The 18,038-nt window shown below is 65.2% G+C and overlaps 4 protein-coding genes across 9 annotated transcripts in view; 2 read left to right on the top strand and 2 right to left on the bottom strand.

The window, feature by feature from the left end:
- AXIN1 (axin 1) overlaps window positions 1-3,229 on the top strand; it is a 77,715-nt gene extending 74,486 nt beyond the window's left edge. For 4 of the 5 annotated variants that reach the window (XM_053991932.1, XM_053991930.1, XM_053991933.1 and 1 more), the window contains exons 9-10: window positions 472-642; window positions 1,440-3,229. In XM_053991932.1, the coding sequence (XP_053847907.1) occupies window positions 472-642; window positions 1,440-1,566 (298 nt within the window). In that variant the 3' untranslated portion in view covers window positions 1,567-3,229. The remainder of the gene's footprint in view (window positions 1-471; window positions 643-1,439) is intronic. The other variant, XM_053991934.1, reaches the window with a different exon arrangement.
- A 592-nt stretch (window positions 3,230-3,821) lies between these two features.
- On the bottom strand, window positions 3,822-7,182 carry PDIA2 (protein disulfide isomerase family A member 2). The gene is made up of 11 exons (XM_053992223.1): window positions 6,868-7,182; window positions 6,252-6,458; window positions 5,835-5,968; window positions 5,626-5,763; window positions 5,436-5,552; window positions 5,232-5,357; window positions 4,959-5,153; window positions 4,503-4,623; window positions 4,210-4,391; window positions 4,047-4,130; window positions 3,822-3,902 (listed from the first exon to the last, which is right to left on the bottom strand). Exons 1-11 carry the CDS (start codon window positions 7,100-7,102, stop codon window positions 3,822-3,824), a joined length of 1,620 nt encoding a protein of 539 aa, XP_053848198.1. The 5' UTR covers window positions 7,103-7,182.
- Window positions 7,183-7,364: 182 nt separating this feature from the next.
- ARHGDIG (Rho GDP dissociation inhibitor gamma) lies at window positions 7,365-11,260 on the bottom strand. Its single transcript, XM_053992227.1, has 6 exons — window positions 11,101-11,260; window positions 9,838-10,020; window positions 8,778-8,861; window positions 8,619-8,695; window positions 7,991-8,054; window positions 7,365-7,897 (listed from the first exon to the last, which is right to left on the bottom strand). The coding sequence occupies exons 1-6, from the start codon at window positions 11,171-11,173 to the stop codon at window positions 7,698-7,700; spliced, it is 681 nt and encodes a 226-aa protein (XP_053848202.1). The 5' UTR covers window positions 11,174-11,260; the 3' UTR covers window positions 7,365-7,697.
- Window positions 11,261-12,184: 924 nt separating this feature from the next.
- On the top strand, window positions 12,185-17,392 carry RGS11 (regulator of G protein signaling 11). 2 transcript variants are annotated; one of them, XM_053992225.1, is made up of 17 exons: window positions 12,185-12,270; window positions 13,112-13,208; window positions 13,529-13,579; window positions 13,665-13,771; window positions 13,875-13,926; window positions 14,008-14,066; window positions 14,239-14,315; window positions 14,430-14,511; window positions 14,641-14,709; window positions 15,371-15,394; window positions 15,478-15,539; window positions 15,763-15,876; window positions 15,993-16,108; window positions 16,449-16,536; window positions 16,641-16,779; window positions 16,844-16,926; window positions 17,000-17,392. In XM_053992225.1, the coding sequence occupies exons 1-17, from the start codon at window positions 12,211-12,213 to the stop codon at window positions 17,124-17,126; spliced, it is 1,407 nt and encodes a 468-aa protein (XP_053848200.1). In that variant the 5' UTR covers window positions 12,185-12,210; the 3' UTR covers window positions 17,127-17,392. The 2 variants fall into 2 exon arrangements, with proteins under 2 accessions (XP_053848200.1, XP_053848199.1); XM_053992224.1 differs by having other exon boundaries at window positions 15,365-15,394.
- The last annotated feature ends 646 nt before the right edge of the window (window positions 17,393-18,038 follow it).

The raw sequence follows: 18,038 nt of genomic DNA, 5'->3' as shown, positions 1-18,038 counted from the left end.
GTCTGGGCACTGTCTGCATGATCATGCCTTGTGGGATGGTGCTCCAGCCCTGTGTGCTGGTGTGCACCAGGAGCATGGTGGGATGGTGATGGAGATGATGGTGACCTGGCACTGCTGCCTTGGCCTGGGGTGCTCTGCCAGTGACTCCCAAACCATGCTGTGAGGAGGGCCGTACTCTCTCGAGGCCTGGAGACAGCACGAAGGGGCTGAGTTAGAACCTGCACCCTCCTTGTAGCTGTGTCCTGGCCTCATTCAGCCTTTCCAAGTGCTCCTTGACCAATCTTCGTGTGTGTCTGCATGCCCAGAGAGCTGTTGGTGGGAGCAGGGCCTGCACTGCATTTCCACCAGCCCATCTGGAGGGCCCTGACCTGCTCCTCTCACGCAGCAGCCCCGAGCCCTGCCAGGTACCCAGCACGATGGTTCTGAGCCCCCTGGGCTGGCACTGAGCAGGTCCCTTGTGTCTGTGCACAGCAGGTTGAAGCCCCAGAAGAGGCCGGGCAGCGGCGCGGCGCAGCCCTGCGAGAACATCGTGGTGGCGTATTACTTCTGCGGGGAGCCCATCCCCTACCGCACCCTCGTCAAGGGCCGCGTGGTGACGCTGGGACAGTTCAAGGAGCTGCTGACCAAGAAAGGGAACTACAGGTAAGGGCTGCTCCCCGCCTGTAGGAAGCTGCCAGCAGCTGTTGGTGACCCCTGGCCAATGCCACTGCCAGGACACAGCGGTGTTGCCCCCACAAAGGGGAGGGTGAGTGGAGGTGGGTCAGGAGGGCTTCTCCGGGATTGTGCTGTGCTGGGGATGTGGCAGCATGGCCAGGGCACCTCGACTGGTGAAGAGGCAGGTTAGCAGGGGGGAGGGAGGTTGGGTTTTGTAGCAGAAATGTCCTGCATCATGGCTTGCACCTCCAACAGGAGCTGCTGAGCTGCCCTGTGGGTTCCTGGACAGGTGCAGTCAGTGCTCAGTGATGCTGTGGGGACCCTCTAAATTCAGAGCTGGTTTTGTTCCTCTCAGAGTTCTCTTTGTTGAGGACAGGGAGGTTGGGTCCTCCCAGAGTGACAAAGCAGTCAGACGTGGGGCGTGGAGCTCTCCAAGTTCCCACTTCCAAGTAGGAGCTGCCATGGTAAAGCCTGCCTAGAAATGCTCCACCAACACAAGTGGCTTAGCCACTGCTTTTGGGAGCTGTGAATGGGCTTGGATTCAGGCTAGAGCTCCTGACCATGCTAACGTGGATCCTGACCACCTTCTGTGGTCACTGTTGAGGGCAGGGGCAGGAGGTTGGCCTCAGTTCCCTCCATGTCTGGGGGACTATCTTCGTATGCTCCATGAGCTCAGAGCCTGGGTACAGAGAAGGGCTGTATCCAGGTTTGGGGATCATGGTGCCCTGTGACCATTCACATGCTTATTTTTCCCTCTCCCCCTTCTACATTTCTGTTTTTTTCAGGTATTATTTCAAGAAAGTGAGCGACGAGTTCGACTGTGGTGTGGTCTTCGAGGAGGTGCGGGAGGATGACACCATCCTGCCCATCTTCGAAGAGAAGATCATTGGGAAGGTGGAGAAGATTGATTAGGCTCCAGGGCAGTGAGGACAGGACTGTGAAGGATTCTGGGACCGGAGGAGAAGGCCTGGGGCGGATGCTGGCAGTGCTGCCACCACGGGCACCAGGCGAGCCAGGGCAGAGGGTGGCAGCTCCGCTTTCCAGCACGGATCTGGGCAAGCTCCAGGATGCCAGTGGATGCCCTTTCACCCCACAAACCTGCCAGTGGGAGCCTGGGCTCCCTCTCCATACCGAATATAAGTGTAATGTAGCATTGTACAGTGCATTAGAAAGTGTAATATGACCTTGTTTACTAAAGCTGCATATTTTTGATATATTGTAATAAAAGGAAAATATTTCCAATGTCACAGTGCTCTTATGTAAATGTAAAACATACAGGTACTGCAGAACTCACCCAAAGTGTACAGCCATCCATCAGACTCCGGCTGCTCCGCGCTTTCCCGGCACCCTGCCCCGTTCTCCCGGCATGGATGGCTCTGGAGCACCGTGGGGTAGAGATGCCCTCATCCCACCAGCGTGGAAGGGCCAACCCCACTCCAAAGGGGCTGTGAAGATCATTGAGCCTTTTGGAAGGAGTCACCTGTGGCCTCCTCGGCAGGCTCAGCTGCTGGACGTGGTAGGATGGGTCTTTTTTTCTCCTCCTGAGCTTCCTTGCAACTGAGTGAACCCCCGAGGGATAGAAGGGTCAGTGCCTGTTGGGACTGGGGGCTTCCCGCAGAGCAAGGACCAGCTCAGAGCCAGGGTGGCAGGCTGGGTGCTGGCATCCCACAGCCTGCACACTCCTCTGTGTCCCCATGGAGAAGGGATTGCTTCCCAGGAGGGTGCTGCAGTTCTGCAGAGGGCTGGCTCCTGTGTGCCTGGTGCAGACATGCCCAGACCCCTGGGCCAAGCTCTGGCTTTAGGCAGGGCTCTCTTCAGGAGAGCCATAATGGGGAAGCAGACATTAAAGCTGAAGACAAAATATGTCTTTTTATGAGTCCTGCATCTTTCGTCAGCTTCTGTGTCTCGGGGAAAGCAGCAGGAGGGCACTGCACCAGGGGGTCATTGATGCCAGTTTGTGGCTCGTGTAGGGCCAGCAGGCAGCCCTGGAAGCCTCCTGGGCTTACTCAGCTGCAAGGAAGCTGGGGCTGTGCCGGTGCTCCCCTCATCCTGTCCTCACCCAGCCCAGGCCCTGCTGCTCCTGCACAGCCACGGCTCTGGGCCAGCTCCTTTAGAGAGCCCTTGCCCACGCACCCGGGGGTGGCCCCAAAGCCCGGGGGGCCACGGTGGCGCTGGCCCTGCTCAGAGCCATCCCCAGCCCCAGCAGTGGTGGAGCTGCCGGACGCCACGGCACCAGGCCGGGATGGACTGCGCCTGTTGTACATGTCACCGAGTGCCTTTAAACACGGTTCTGGGCTTGCCTAATACACTGTGTGAAGTCCAGCAAAATCTGCAAATGCTTTCAGCCCGGGAACAGTGTCAAGAGGGGTTTTACTCCGTTTTTTGAAGTTCTGATGGTGGTGTGTCTGGTGAGGTTGTTGGCGTGCCCGGGATTTCTGTCCCCCCCTTTTTTTCGGGGGGTCCCTGTAAATATGTACAGTGGCCATGCAGCCCCAGCATTTCCTCTGCATTCTCATGTGCTGACTTGTACAATGATCTTTTCAAAGGTACTTGGATAAAATGAAATAAAACCCCACATCCCACTGCCTGCTGCTTTTTTTCCTTCCCTGTGGAGCCACCCCAGGCCCTCAGCAGCCTCTGGGATGGACAGAGGATGAGGCAGGATTGGTGAAGGGCAGAGGGTGGGACTGGGGCTGCTCTGGATTCCCTGGAGGGGTGGCTGAGCACATCCTGGCCCCACAGGACCAACATGTTGCCCCTGAAGGAATGGCTCAGCAGAGAGAGGACAGTGCTGGAGTTGCCAGAGGCTACAAGCCAGGCTTATGTGCCGGTAGAAACCCCGTGTTGCCTGCCTTGACTGTGAGAGCAGCTCCTGGGGATTGCCTGGATCTGGTATGTCATGAAAGAGAGACCCCAGCTGGTCCCCCATCACCTGAACCCCACCAGTGCAGCACGAGGGCCAGCACGGAGAGCTCCTTGGCCACCTGGTGCCATTGCAGGGTTGCCAGGATCAGTGCTACAGCACAGCTGCCCCAGGGGGACAGAGGCTCTGCTGTGTCCCCTAGACAGGTGGGTGCTCCCAGCACATGGAGACACAGATACAGACACAGACCAGAGCCCACATTGTTTCCAGGTGGTTTATAGCACATGCATGAGTAGGACAGGGCTCACAGCTCATCCCGGGATTCATCTGTCCGCGGCATACTTGGATCCTTCTTGTCCGTGCTGTTCCCAGGGGTCTTGGTCACCTGGAGAAGGCAGCAGTGAGGCATGGATGGACACACACTCCCTGCCTGACCCTGCCCCTGTCCCCATCCTGCAGGATCCATCCCCTCGCCCAGCAGGGCCTGGGGACAGCCCTGGGCAGGGGGCTGTCCCCTGACCCCACTCACCGGAGGCTCCTCAGGCAGTGTCCCCCCGTTTTCCAGGAACTTGGAGAAGGTCTCCACATCTCGGCTGCTCTTGTACTCAACCATCTGGAGCCATGGGAGCGGAGGGCACTGAGGGTGCCACCGTCCCCCAGGTGCCGGTGACCCCACAAGTGCCCACACCTACCTTCCTGCCCGGCCCCGCGGGGAAGTAGTACAGGGTGGGGTAGCCGCGGATGGTGATGTTCTCCAGCTCGTTGGCCGTGGAGTCCATCTTGGCGATGACGATGTCCTCGCGGTCCTTGTAGCGCTCGGCCAGCTCCTCCCAGGCAGCCTCCATGGCCTGGCAGTGGGGGCACCACGGCGCGTCTGCGGGGCGGGAGCACTGACCAGGGGTCTGGGACAGGGCTGGGGCTGTCCTGGAGGGGCTGAGCCCCACGGAGGAGCTCAGGGAGGGACATGAGTGGCCCTGGCACTTACAGAACTTGACAAAGACGTTCTTGGTCTCATCAAAAGCCACCTGCTCAAAGGTCTTCCCCACCAGGACTTTAACGGGCCGCGTGTCCCAGTCCTCAGGGGGCTCTGCACTCAGCAGGTGAGGCTGTGGGGACAGTCAGGACAGTCACAGCCTGGGCTGAGCAGTGCCAGAGGCCCGTGGGGCACAGTGCAGGCTGGGGCAGGGGCATGTTCCTGTGCTGCCTTTTGGACCACATCTTCCCCTCTGCTGCCATCCCAGCTCTGTGTGTCTCCATGGCAGCAGTCTCCTGCCCCCCTTGCCCGTAACAAATCCCCAAATGCTCAAGCCTGGCAGCAGGAGCAGACACCAGGCAGCAGACACCATACAACCATCATCCTTAAGCTTCTGAGCCAACAGCCCATCTCTCACCACAGGGCAGAATCCATCGGTGCTGGCTGGCACCGTGCTGCACCCCTCACCTTCACCTTGCCGTCCAGCACCGCCTGGATGAAGGCGCGAATGGCCGAGTCCGAGAATTTGTCCTGCTCCATCTGGTACTTGCGATTGTTCTTCATCTTGACCAGGCGCAGGGTGGGGGCATCAGCAGCGGTCATGCCAAAGAAGGGCAGGACGTTGGCGCCATGGCCGGTTACATCCACCACCACGAAGAGCACCTGGGCAGGGAACGGGGGACACTGAGGCTGGGGAGTCCCAAAGCCACCCTCCATGTCCCTACCATGGGGCCACCTCACCTCACCCCGGAAGTCACCGGCAGCTGCCCTGAAGCCATCCTGCAGCGACAGCTGCTCCGTTGAGGACTTGTTGAGGAAGAGCAGCATGTGATGGGGGATCTTGGCACTGAAGATCTGGTTAGATGTCTGGGGAGGAGGAGGAGAATGAGGGCAGGGCAGCCGTGGCCCTCAGGGGACAGTGGCAGGGCTGGGGACGGGCTGTACCTCGTTGGTGAACTCCATCACCAGCTGCAGGCTGTGGACACGGAGCAGCTGGGTGATCTCAGCCGTGTCCAGCCCCCGTGCCGGGTCCACAGGGAAGTTTGTCTGTCTCTCATCAAACTGCCAGGGCAGGGGCCTGTGAGGGCTGAGGGGAGGACAGGATGGCCCCACCACTCCCCTGCCACCCCCTCACCTTCTTGAACAGGCAGACGGTGTCAGCTGACAGCCCATACGCCTGGAAGAGCTCAGCTGCCTCTGCCACGCCAAACGTCAGGTCCACCATCTCAGCAGCCACCTCTAAGAACGCCTGGGCTGCCTCACCCTTCAGGTCCTGCACAGCCACCCGTGAGTGCCACAGCCTCAGCCACGGCCGTGGTCCAGCCCCAGCCTGCCCCAGCCCACCTTGAAGAAGCCGATGACCACCAGGTCCTGGGAGTTGATGAAGGCCGCGATGGTGTCGGTGTCCTGCAGCAGCGTGGCACTGGGGCCAGCCCGGCGCTGCATCCAGCGCACGATGCTCTGGCTGTCCATGTGGCCTGGCACACAGATGTCACCTGACATCCCTCTCCAGGCTGCCACCAACCTCAGCCAGCCACCACCAGCACCGTGGCACTGCCCACCATCATCACCTCATACATGACACTGTCACCTGTCCATTATCACCACCAGGACATTGCCACCTCTCTCACCATCACCACCCTGTGATCCCCAACAAGGACAGTGCCACCCTCGACCATCAGCCCCTGCCACCCACCCCAGCCTCATGGCAGTGTCCCCCTGGACGGGTGCCAGGGACACTGCGTGGTGCCACAGCCCTACCGGTGTATTCCAGGGGGTGGGTGCGGTTGCCATCACGGAAGAGCTTGAGCGTGGGGTAGGAGGTGATGCCAAACTCAGTGGCCAGGGCTGTCTGTGCCGTGGCATCCACCTTGCCCAGCCGGGCTGGGCTGGACTCATTCCTCAGCTCAGTGGCTGCCTGGGCAAAGGCGGGAGCCAGCCGCTGGCAGTGCCCACACCACGGCGCGTCTGTGGGTAGGGGACAGCATTGATAACGGGGACAGGTGTGGGGACAGCCCAATGGCTGTGTGAGCCCAATGGGCCCCAGCTTGTGCCCCTGCCACACCCACACCATGTGTCCCTGTCTTGTGTCCCACACCCGTGCTGCACACCGCCACGCCATGCTCTGCCTGTGTCCCTGCTCTGCGTGTCCATCCCCATCCCATGCCCTGTCACACGGCCTGTGCTCTTGCCCCTCTGTCCTACAGCCTCGCCCCTGCCCACCGCACCTACCGTCCCTCCTGTCCTGTACCCTGCTGTACCTGTGTCCGTGTACGTGTGTTCTGCCCACACTCAGCCACAGCCGGTCCCCCCTGCCAATATTCCCTGCCCCACATCTGTCCCTGCCCACACCCCTGCCCGCCGTGGGGGCACTCACAGAACTCCACCAGCAGCAGCTGGTGCTCACTCAGGGCACGGGCAAAGTTGTGCTCATGGAGCACCAGGACATTGTCCTCCTCCTTGATCTCATCTGAGAGCACTTCATCCTCTTTCTTCTCCTTTTCCTCCTCTTCTATCACCTCTTCATCCTTATCCTCGCCCCCCAAAGCCGGGCCCAGCCAGGCCAGCGACAGCACCAGCAGCCAAACCAGCCGGGACCCGCAGCCGCGCATGGTGCCGGCGCTGAAGATGTTGTCCAGGGAGCAGAACGAAGATAAGGGACCTGGGGGCGGGTTGTGCCGGTCCCCTGGGGCTCGTGGCCCTCCGCTACTGGCTGCCCGGCCCCGCCGATAAGGCAGCGGGACCAGGTGGCCGTTTTCCAGACGCTCGTCGTCGCCGCAGGGACACCTGGCCCCGCCAGCGGGATGGGGACAGGGAGCAGGGGGACAGGGAGCACGGGGACAGGCATAGGCGGTGGGGGCACAGACACACCAGTAAGAGACCAGTCTGTAGGGTTTAATGGCGATGGAAGAGCACAGCCTGCGACCGGGCGGGTACCGGACACGGCACCACCGCGGCAGGGTCACAGCCCCGGCCCCAGCGATGGGGACGCCGTGAGGACCAGGCGGGCGTCGATATATTAAAAAAAAAGAGCAATTAAAAATAACTTTGGTTGCGAAGACCACGACCACGGGCTCTCACTCGCTAAGGGACCCCCCTCAACCCTTCACGCGACTGGGGCAAGCGCGGCGGTGCCGCCGAGGGCTCCCCGGGATGGCGGCACCTCGTCCCCGAGCTGGCGGGGGGAGCCGGGGTGCGGGGGCGGCCTCAGTCCTCCCAAGCCTTCTTTATGCAGAGGCCCCACTCCCAGGAGAGGTGCTCCGTCTTGTCATCGTCGGTGACGAGGGAGCGGACGCGGTAGGAGCCCCGTGCCAGCCATCCCCGCGGCGCCTCCTCCGCCGGCGTCACCACCTCGTACTCCTCGGCCCGCGGCGCGTAGCTGCCCACCATGAAAACGTCGCGATCCACTGGGCGAGGAGGGCACAGGAGGGACGGGTGAGTGGGGCCAGGGTAGCGTGGGGGCCCCCCAGCCCCGGCCCCCAGCCCCCAGCCCCACTCACCGGGCCGGCCCCGGCGGTAGGTGAGGTGCAGGCACCGCAGCCCGCAGACGATCTCCCTGTTCACCTGCGGGCAGAAGGCAGGGGGGAGTTGGGGACTGCCCCATGGCATGGGGACCCCTGGCATCCTGATATCCACCTCTTCCAGGATCCAGCCCCTTGTCAGAATTCAGCATCATCAAAGGTGGCAGGGACTCCAGGTTGGCAGGTAACTCCAAGAGGGGCAGGGACTCAGATGACAGAGATCCCACTCAGGAGGGGCAGGGACTCTAGGAAACCCTTGGATAGGCAGCATTGCTGGGATCTCTGGGAGAAGCAAGGATTCTGGGGTGGCAGGAACCATGGGGTGGCAGTCATGTTGGGGACAGCAAGGATGGCAGGGTGGCAGGGACCCAGGAGGCTGGGGAACTCAGGGTGGGCAGAGACCCCCAAAAGGGTACGGACCGCAGGGGTAAAAGGGCAGAAGCAGACGTTGCAAGGCAGGGACCCTGGGACAGGCAGGGGCCCATGGGTGGCAAGAGAGACCCTGCAGGGTAGGGTCCCAGGGTAACAAGAACCCCTTGGGGTAGGGACCCCGTGGTGTGAGAGCATCAGGGCCATGTCCAGCCAGTGGGCACAGGGCACCACGCACCTTGAAGGACACCTTCACTCTGTAGTCCACCCCTTCCTTCAGCACAAAGGCCCGGCCTCTCAGCTCTTCCAGGTCTCCTGCACAGGTAGATGGGCCATCAGCCCGGTACCCCTTCTCCCTCCCCCTCCTCCTTCTCCCCCGGGTGTCCCCAGGGCTCACCTGTCAGGTCCATGGTGATGGGCCCCGGCGCCTGCTCGCACATCAGTGTCAGCCTTGTCACCTGCACGTTGGGCACGCTGGCATCTAGGGACAAGCAGCAGGGCCCAGACCTTACCCACCATGCCCAGTCCACCATCACCTCCATCCCAGTGAGCCAGGGGGCTGCCCATGGCCCTGTAATGGAGGGAAGGGCCACGGTGTCTGCAGTGGGGGTGTTAAAGCAAGTGAGTGCCAGGCAGCCAGGCAGGGCACAGGACAGCAGGTGCATCTCAGGTCACTCCACCACTGGCATCAGTGCCTTTTGGGGTAAGATCACATTTAAAGGACCCAGACACGGGTATTTCCCAGGGTGTACCATTCCCTGGCTCAGGAGCAGAACAAGGGGAAGCAGAGGAGGATGCAGCATGCACAGCCAAGGCATCCCTGGAGGTGGGCACTGGTCTCATTCACCCCACCAGCCCAACCTGCACGGCCCCCAGCTTTCACACATACCACGGGGCATCCCTCATGCACCCCACTGCTTTGCAAGCCCTCCCTCCCAGTTTGCACCCTTCCAGTTGCATTCATGGATGGACACTGGGGGGCTGGGCCCGTGGAGCTCCCCAGGGACCCCCAGTGCCGACCAGCACCAGCCTGGGGTGGGGGAGCCTGTGGGGGCCATGGGGAGCGGGGGGCACCGTCTGGTCACACCGTGCTACCCCGGTGTTCCTCCCCCCGCCCGCCCCCGCCGTTCGCTCCTCTCAGTCATCCCCATGAATTTCCCGGTTCCCTGTAGCCGTTCCTATGGAAACTGCGGCGGTGATCCCGTAACCACGGCAACTGGGGTCCCCGGGCACCGGCACTCTGTCGGCAGGGAATGCCGGGGTCTCTGCGCAGGTGGGGGGCACAGGCGACACCCACGGGCGATTCCAGCCGGGATGTGCCCTCCCTGCCGGGGATGCCCCACGGGACGCTCCCTGCTCGAGAACGCCCGAGCTCCCTGAGCCCGCTGAGGCTGCATCCCCCGGCTGGGCTGCCGGGGTGCCGCGGCGCCCAAACCCGCCTGCAGCCCCAGCCTTACCCACGGCAGCAGGGATGGCACCCAGCAGTGCCTGCTTGTACTTCCGCAGGCTCTCATCCCCTGGGTCCAGCTCCTGGATCTCCTGCAGGCTCTTCTTCTCCGGCGTCTTGTACGCCAGGGCCACGTCGGCATCCTCCTCCTCCTCCAGCGATAGCGTCACCCCCTCCTTGTCAGCCATGATGTCTGCGGGGGACAGGCAGTGGCAGCTCCGGGGACACCCCGGGGACACCCCCTGCCCCCAACAGGAAGGCACCGGTGGGCAGGGGGTGGCTGGGCTGTGACTTGGGAAATCCCCGTGGGGAGGCCAAGCTGGTGCCCTGCTCGGAGCCGTGGCAAGGCTGCCAGGCTCGGTGTCCCCGGGGCCTGGTGGCACAGCTGAGACCAGAGGTGTTGCCGCCGGCTGCATTTCCGCACGGTCATGGAGCAAGGCGAGCTGGTGCCTACGTGGTGTGCTCGGTCTGGAGGGTGCTTGCAGACCCCTCCAGCCCCCAGGGCCCCTTCGTGCCACCCGGAGAAGTCCTTGTCACTGCCCTGCAGCCCCCTCCAACCCCACTAGGCAACCTCCAGCCCCATCTCCCACCCCAAATCCAAACCGCCAGCAGCTGCAGGGGATGGTGGCTCCGATGGCTCTGGTGTGGCCAGACTGCTGGGGGACACAAGCGTGGGTGATGTCCCCACAATCCCTGACTCTCCCTGCCCATTGCATCACCACCCCACTCTTGTGAGCGCGAGCATTGAGCTCCCCAAAGCCCCTGGAACTCCATCCCTGGGGACATGCTGGGAATACAGCATGGGGCAGAGGACACTGCCTGCGCTCAGCCCCGGGGCCGCAGGGCCAAAAGTCTGGGTCAGTCTCGCCAAGATTTGGGTCCCCCAGGGCAGTGGCAGTGACGGGGACACAGCAGTGGCCCTGCTGCCCCTCTGGCCCCCCACCAAGGCCATGCCCCCCGGCTGTCACGGCAGCATGCGGGCACTCCCAGCCCAGGGATGCACCCACCTCGGGACTCGCTGGCTGCCCACGGGCGCCAGGGCAGGGTGGCATGCACCAGGTGCCACAGGCTGCGAGGTGGCAGGGGGACAGCAGGGGATCTTCCCCGTGGGACGCTCCAGTTCCCGCGGGCCCGCGGTGCTGCTCACTCATGGATGCACCGTGCGCCCGGGGGATGCTCACTTACTGGGGACTCGGAGTGATGCTCGCCCTCCCTCCCCGGGGCAATGCCCCCCGCCGCCCCCGGGCGCTGCCCCCCGGCCGCCGCCGCTCACCTCGGTAGCACAGCGCCAGCCAGAGCAGCTCCAGCAGCTGCCCGCCGGCCTCGCACACATCCAGGCCGAGCATGGCCGGGCCGTGCCGGGCCCGCCGCCCCCGGGGCCGTGCGGGGCGGCCGCTGGCGGGGCCCGGGGCGCGGCTCTGCCGGTGCCGGCGGCTCCTCCCGCCCGCTGCCGCCGCGCTCGGCGGTGCCGGCTGCTCCCGAGCGCTCCCCGCTGCGCTTCCCGGCGCTGCCCGGCGCGGCCCGGCGGGGCGGCGGCGGCTCCCGCAGACGCGGCGGCTCCGCTGCCCGCCCCCGCCCGCCCCCGCCCCTCGGCGGCTCCAGCCCCGCCGCTCGTGGGCGGCGAGACTGCAGTGAGCTCATCGCCGGGCGCGCCCGCCCCGCGCTGCCCGCACCCCGCGAGCCTCCTGCCTGTACCCTCAGTGCACTGCGTGTCTCCCGGGAGCCTCCTGCCTGTACCCTCACTGCACTGCCTGCATCCCAGGAGCATCCTCTCTGTACCCTCAGGGCACTGCCTGCATCCCAGGAGCATCCTCTCTGTACCCTCAGGGCACTGCCTGCATCCCGCGAGCATCCTCTCTGTACCCTCAGAGCACTGCCTGCATCCCGCGAGCATCCTCTCTCTACCCTCAGAGCACTGCCTGCATCCCGCGAGCATCCTCTCTCTACCCTCAGGGCTCTGCCCACGCCATGGCCGCACCGCCCGCATCCTGGCCAGCACCTTGTTCACAGTGCCCGCACCATGACCGCGCTGCCCGCAGCCCCGCACGCTGCCGGCGCGTTGTCCACCCTGCCCGCATCCCTCGAGCATCCTTCCCGTACCCTCAGTGCCCTGCCCGCACCGCCATCCAGCAGCCACAGCGGTGTGGTTCCCCCTCCGGGGCACCGGCTCAGCCAGGGTACCCCCCGGCCCCGGGAGGCTGAGGGGGGCGGGGGGGGCCGAGGGGTGCCGGGGGTCCCGCGGGCAGATTGACCCCGGGGGTCGGGGCCGGGGTTTGGGGCACCCGCTGGAGACGGCGGCAGGCGCGGGGGGGGCAGCGGGGCGGGCCCGGGCGGGGCCGGGCGGGGCCGGGCGGAGAGGCGCGGCGCGGGGCGCGCACCCGCGATGACCATCGGCGGCCCCCGCGGCCGGCACCCCCGCCTCCAGATGCCCTGTCTGCGCAAGGTGAGCGACACCGGCACCGGCGGCCGCCCCGCGGGCAGGGGGCACCGCGCCGGGGCCGGGCACAAGCACGGCGGAAACGGGGCACCGCCAGCGTGGGGAGCGGGCGCCGCGGACACCCGGTGCTGGGACTGTGGGGCTCGGGCACCGGCATCGCCGGGTGGGGGTACCGAGCGCACCGGGCACCGGCGCCGTGTGGATCGGGGACCGGGCGCTGGGACTGTGCAGACCGGGGCACCGGCACCGTGTGGACAGGGGACGGGGCGCTGGGACCGTGGGGACCAGACACTGACACTGCACTGGGTTTCGAGGGCATCGGGGGCCGCCGCGGAGCGGGCATGGGATCGCCGGGGACCAGCTCCGCCCAGCGTACGCGGGACAGCGGGCACCACCCCGGCCCCGGCGCCGCCACGGGGCACCGGGAACCTCCCCACGAGGGAATACCCACGGGCAGCGCCCCGGAGCTGCGTGCTCTGCTCCCCCACGCCGGGCTGGGGTGCTGCCAGAGCCTCGGTAGAGCTCGCTCCCCAAAACCGGGGTTCCCCGGGCCAGGGATGCCCGGAGGATAAGTGCAGCTCCAGCATCGCACGCTCGCCCGGCTGTTGGGTGCCTCGGTCAGGCTGTGGCATGCCAGGCTGTCCCTAGGCTGGACACAAGGTGCCCTGGGGCATTGCGGAGTTCCAGGCTGTCCCCAGGTTGGGCACTGGGTGCCCCTGTGGGGTTTCGGGGACCCGGGTTGTGTCCAGGTCGCAGGGTGCCCAGGGTCACAGTGAGGGGACCCAGGCTGTGTCCAGGCTCGGTGCCGCTGTCGCGGGGCTGAGCACAGCGGCTCCTTGCCCGGCAGATGGAGCGGATGATCGTCTGCATGCAGGACCCCGACATGGGCATCAAGATGAGGAACCAGCGCTTGCTCATCACCGTCATCCCCCACGCCATGACAGGTGGGTCCCCCGATGGGGTCCCCCGCGAGGCGCGTGGGGAAGGCGTGTGGGAACTCCCCGGGTGTCCCCAGCCCTGCAGCAGCGGCCCCCGCCGGCCCCCGCGCCGCTCCTCTCCCCGCACCCCGGGTGCTCAGCGCTGCAGCTGGGATCAATTATGCATCGGCTGCGCGGGGCGGGCACTCGCACGTCCTTGGCAGGGCCCCCGTCACCCTGCGTGACCCCTGGCACTGCCATGCTGTGCCAGGTGCCCCTGCCGAGAACCCCCCCAGTCCAGTCTGGGGGACCCCACTGCCCCCCACTAACGCAGCCTCCGTCCCTAGGGAACGACATCGTGGAGTGGCTCATCCAGAAGTACGGCATCTCCGAGGAGGGTGAGTGCCCTGGCGCAGGCAGCTGGCACTGGGGGGGCAACTGGGGCTGCCGAGCCTCCACGCAGCCCCCAATCCCATTCCGCAGAGTCGCTGCACCTCGGCAACCTCATCGTGAAGCACGGCTACATCTACCCCCTCAAAGACCCGCGCAGCCTGGTGCTGCGGGCCGATGAGTCGCCCTACCGCTTCCAGGTACAGCCGCACCGGGGCACGGCACAGCCCAAACGCCGGGGCTGCCCCGGCTGGGCACCGTGGCACCCCGTGGCAGGTTCCTCAGCCTCTTCCTCCCCCACAGACCCCCTATTTCTGGACCAGCACCAAGTGGCCGGCCACGGAGCTGGACTACGGTAGGTGCCGCCGTGCCACTGGCACCAACACGGGCTGCGACCCCTTCTCAGCCCCTCTGAGCGCCGCCGCCTCTCTTGCAGCCATTTACCTGGCCAAGAAGAACATCCGCAAGCAGGGTGATCTGATCGAGCACGAGAAGGTGAGCGGTGCCCTCCTCACCCCTGCGATGAGCTGGCGGAGTCTCGGCTCTCCCAGGGGCGAGTGCTCACCCGTGGCGGGGGACAGCGGCTGTCCCTGTGCTGGAGTGGCAGCAGGAGCCGGAGCCAGGCAGGGGGACAGGTGCCGCACCGTGCCTACCTGTCGCTCCCCAGGACAACTACAACCTCCTGCACAAGCGGATCAACCACACGTGGGACTTCGTGGTGATGCAGGCACGGGAGCAGCTCCGGTGAGTGCGGGCACGGCCGGCACCGCTGCGCCCCGGGGAGCGGCCGGGATGGAGCACCCCTGGGTGCCGGGCAGGCAGGGTGCCAGCACCTCCCCGCTGCCTCTGCACGGCCAGGGCAGCCAAGCAGCGGCGCAAGGGCGACCGCATCGTCATCGACTGCCAGGAACAGGCGTACTGGCTCGTCAACCGGCCCCCGGTGAGCGCGGGGCAGGGGGGTCGGGCTGGAGGGTGCAGCCCTGGCACCACGCACGGCCCCAGCCTGGGCAGCGGGGCTGAGGGGCGCAGGGGGGTCCCCCCAGCCCCCAGCATGATGCTGTCGTTGCAGCCAGGAGCCCCTAACGTGCTGGAGCAGGGTCCCGAGCGCAGGAACTGCCACACCACCCGTGTCCAGCTGGTGAGTGGGGGTGTCCAGGCACCCCTGGGGCTGTCAGCGGGCACAGGGCACACCCAGTGCCTGTGCCGGGGTGTAGAGCTGCCCCGGTGGGTGCCCATCCATCTCACCCCAGTCTGTGCCCACATTTTGGGGTGAGGGGTGAGCCCCAGCTCTGCTAACACCCGTGTGTCGCCCACCCTGAGCATGGAGGGACCGTGTGTTTGTCCTTGCACCCAGCACCCCTCTGTGCCAGCGCCTCTGATCCCTGCAGGGCAGCTGTGCTGCAGGGCGCCCTGGCACCCTGGGGTGCCAGCAGCAGCCACCAAGCCCTTCCTTGTGTTGTGACCCCACTAATGCTGCCCCAGCACCCCCAGGCTGTCCTCACTAACCACCCACTTTCTCTTCTCTGCGCCGTGTGCCGTGTCCTCTGCCCACGTAAGTGTCACTAACCTAGGGCTGCTGTCACACTGGGGTGTGGAAAGGGGGAAGCCAGGGTTCATTCCATGGGCTGTGCTGGCTGAGCCAGGAGGGCTGGGGGAAAGAGGCTGGAGGCCACAGGGATGGGATACAGAGTCCCGGGGTGGGGGACTGGGTGCCTGGATTGTTCAGGGTGGTGGTGGCAGGACAATGTCCCGGCCCCACCGTGCCCTCACCCAGCCCCATGCATCTCTTGCAGACCAAGAACATGGATTACTACAAGCGAGAGGTGAGTGGGGCGAGGGGTGGGGGCAGCTCCTGGGGGGCACGAGCTGCCATGCACCCCAACATCTCCCCTGCGCCTGGCCCCAGATCGAGTACTGCAGGAAGGCCATGGCCAGGACCAGGGTGAAGTCCTCCATCTGCCTTGAGGGGTGAGTGGCAGCAGCTGCCCCAGCCATGGGCTGGGTCCCTGTCAGGGTGACAGGGGCACCCACATCCCAGCAGCTGGTGCTGGCACCACTGCACCCCAGCCCTCAGCAGGGAGTGGAGCTGAGGCTCTGCACAGCTCGGGCACATCCCCACCATATCCCCATCATGTCCCCATGGTGGCTGGAGTTGGTGGCCCTGGTCTCCTCCAGCCACTGCTCCTGGCAGGTACATCAAGTTCAACGAGCAGTATGTGCCCCACGACCCCATCATGTCCGGCTGCCTGCCCAGCAACCCCTGGATCACGGATGACACCACGTACTGGGCCATGAATGCCCCCACGTAAGTGTCCCAGCCCCAGCCCCCCAGAACCCCAATCTGCAGGACAGGGTTGTGGGGTCTGTGGGGTCATGCAGGCTGCCATGTGCTGCCAGCCCCAATGCTGCTGTCACCCACAGAGTGACGACCCCCACGAAGCTGCGCGTGGAGCGCTGGGGCTTCAACTTCAGTGAGCTCATCAACGACCCCCTGGGCCGGGCACAGCTCCTGGAATTCCTCAAGAAGGAGTTCAGTGGTGAGCAGCCTCAGCCCCAGTCCCTAAACACCTCTGTCTTAGCACCCCAGACCCACCACTCTGACCCAGCACTGCCAAACCCAGCATGTCCCAGTAGTGCCTAATCCACTGTCCAATCCCAACACCACCAAACCAACCCATTACTGTGTTCTGCCATTCCTCAGCCCACCATCACATCCCAGTACCTCCCAGCTAATCTGCCCCAGTTTCCCTGGTTCCACAGCCCCAGCTGGCTCTGTCCCACGGGGACACATGCCCAGCCATGGTGGCCTTTGGGGGTTTCCCATGTGGGGTGTCCAGTGCCGTGTCCCCATTCCCAGCACCATGTCCCCCTCCCCAGCTGAGAACCTGAGCTTCTGGGAGGCGTGTGAGGAGCTGCGCTACGGGGAGCAGTCCCGCATCGCCGAGATCGTGGACTCCATCTACCAGTGAGTGCCAGTGGGTTCGGGAGGAAAGGTTTGGGGGTGGTCAGGCCGTCACGGAGCTCTGTCCCAGGCCGGGGCCGGGCTCACTGCTGTCTGTGACTCCCCAGGCAGTTCCTGGCTCCCGGGGCCACGCGCTGGGTGAACATCGACAGCAAGACGATGGAGCGAACACTGGAGGGCATCAAGACGCCCCATCGCTACGTGATGGACGATGCCCAGATGCACATCTACATGCTGATGAAGAAGGTGGGTGAGGGCGGGGCTGGGCAGTGCAGGGCTGGGCAGGATCCTGACCACTCTGCTCGCCCAGGACTCCTACCCACGGTTCCTCAAGTCGGACCTCTACAAGAACCTCCTGGCCGAGGCCATCATTCCCCCGGAGACCAAGAAGCGGTGAGGGCAGGGCCCGGCCCCTGGGGCCCACCAGGGGTGGTCCTCGCCGGTTCTGACCCCGTTCTGCCCGCAGGGTCTTCCCCTTCATGCGCAAACAGCGGCATTCCAGCCCCAGCCCGGCCCTGCTGCTGCCCGCGGGCGATGCCGAGGAGAGGAGCAGGAGCCCTTCCACCGCCCCGGTGCCCGAGGAGGAGAGCTGAGAGCCGCAGCCCCCCGGCAGCACGGGAGCGCCCTGACCCAGCACGCCCAGCCCCGCCGCGGGACCCTGCCGGCAGTAGCACTGAAGGAGAGAAGCCATATTCCCCCCAGGCCCCCCGGAGCCAGGCTGACCCCGCCGCAGCCCCCGCTCACATCCCCGCACCCTCCTCTCCCTCGGGGAAGCCGCACCCAGCCGGCCTGGTGCGGGGTCGCCCCCTCCTCCCACCCCCACCCCGGGCACGAGACAGTAAAACCCCCACGGGAAACACTGGTGGCTCCCGTGGTTTTTGGGGAGAGGGTCAGGGAGGCATCGGCAGGGTGGGAGGTGCGCAAAGTGCTGCCCACTTCTCCAGGCTGGACTGTGAGCTGTACTCTGGCTGGAAGCGATGGCCTCCCATGGCTGCAGCAGCCAGCAAGGGCGCAGAGCCGGGAGGGGACCGTGTGCCCATGGCACTGCCAGCACCCACGGATCTGTTTGCTCTGAGGGGCAGCACCAGCCTGGCACGGCTGAGCTGGCACTCGGGCCTTCCTGGTGTGCCACCCACACCCTGGGAGGGACAGAAAGGCCTCTGGAATGGGGCCGGCCCTGTGGGCTGGCAGGGGCACCAGGAACAGGGCTGGCAGCTGAGCCACTCTCCTGTCCATGGACTGTTAATCTGAGCAAGGCTGAGGATCGCACGGCAGGATTATTCCCTTCCCGGGAGCACAGCCCCAGCTGCAGAGGATTATCGCCGGTGGTTACATAAAGGAGAGGGGGGCTGATGCCCAGCAGTGCTCAGCCCTGGAGCCCAGCCTGCTCCACACGTACCCACACAGCAGAGCTGGGCACGGCTCCAGCCCCAAATGGACAAAGAGGTGCCATCCTGTATCCTGGCTAACAAACATGGGATGCTGGGGGTGATCCTGCCCTGCCG

This window comes from Vidua macroura, chromosome 16 (assembly GCF_024509145.1).
Source record: "Vidua macroura isolate BioBank_ID:100142 chromosome 16, ASM2450914v1, whole genome shotgun sequence".
Taxonomy (NCBI): domain Eukaryota; kingdom Metazoa; phylum Chordata; class Aves; order Passeriformes; family Viduidae; genus Vidua; species Vidua macroura.
This window is presented reverse-complemented; position numbering and strand designations above follow the sequence as displayed.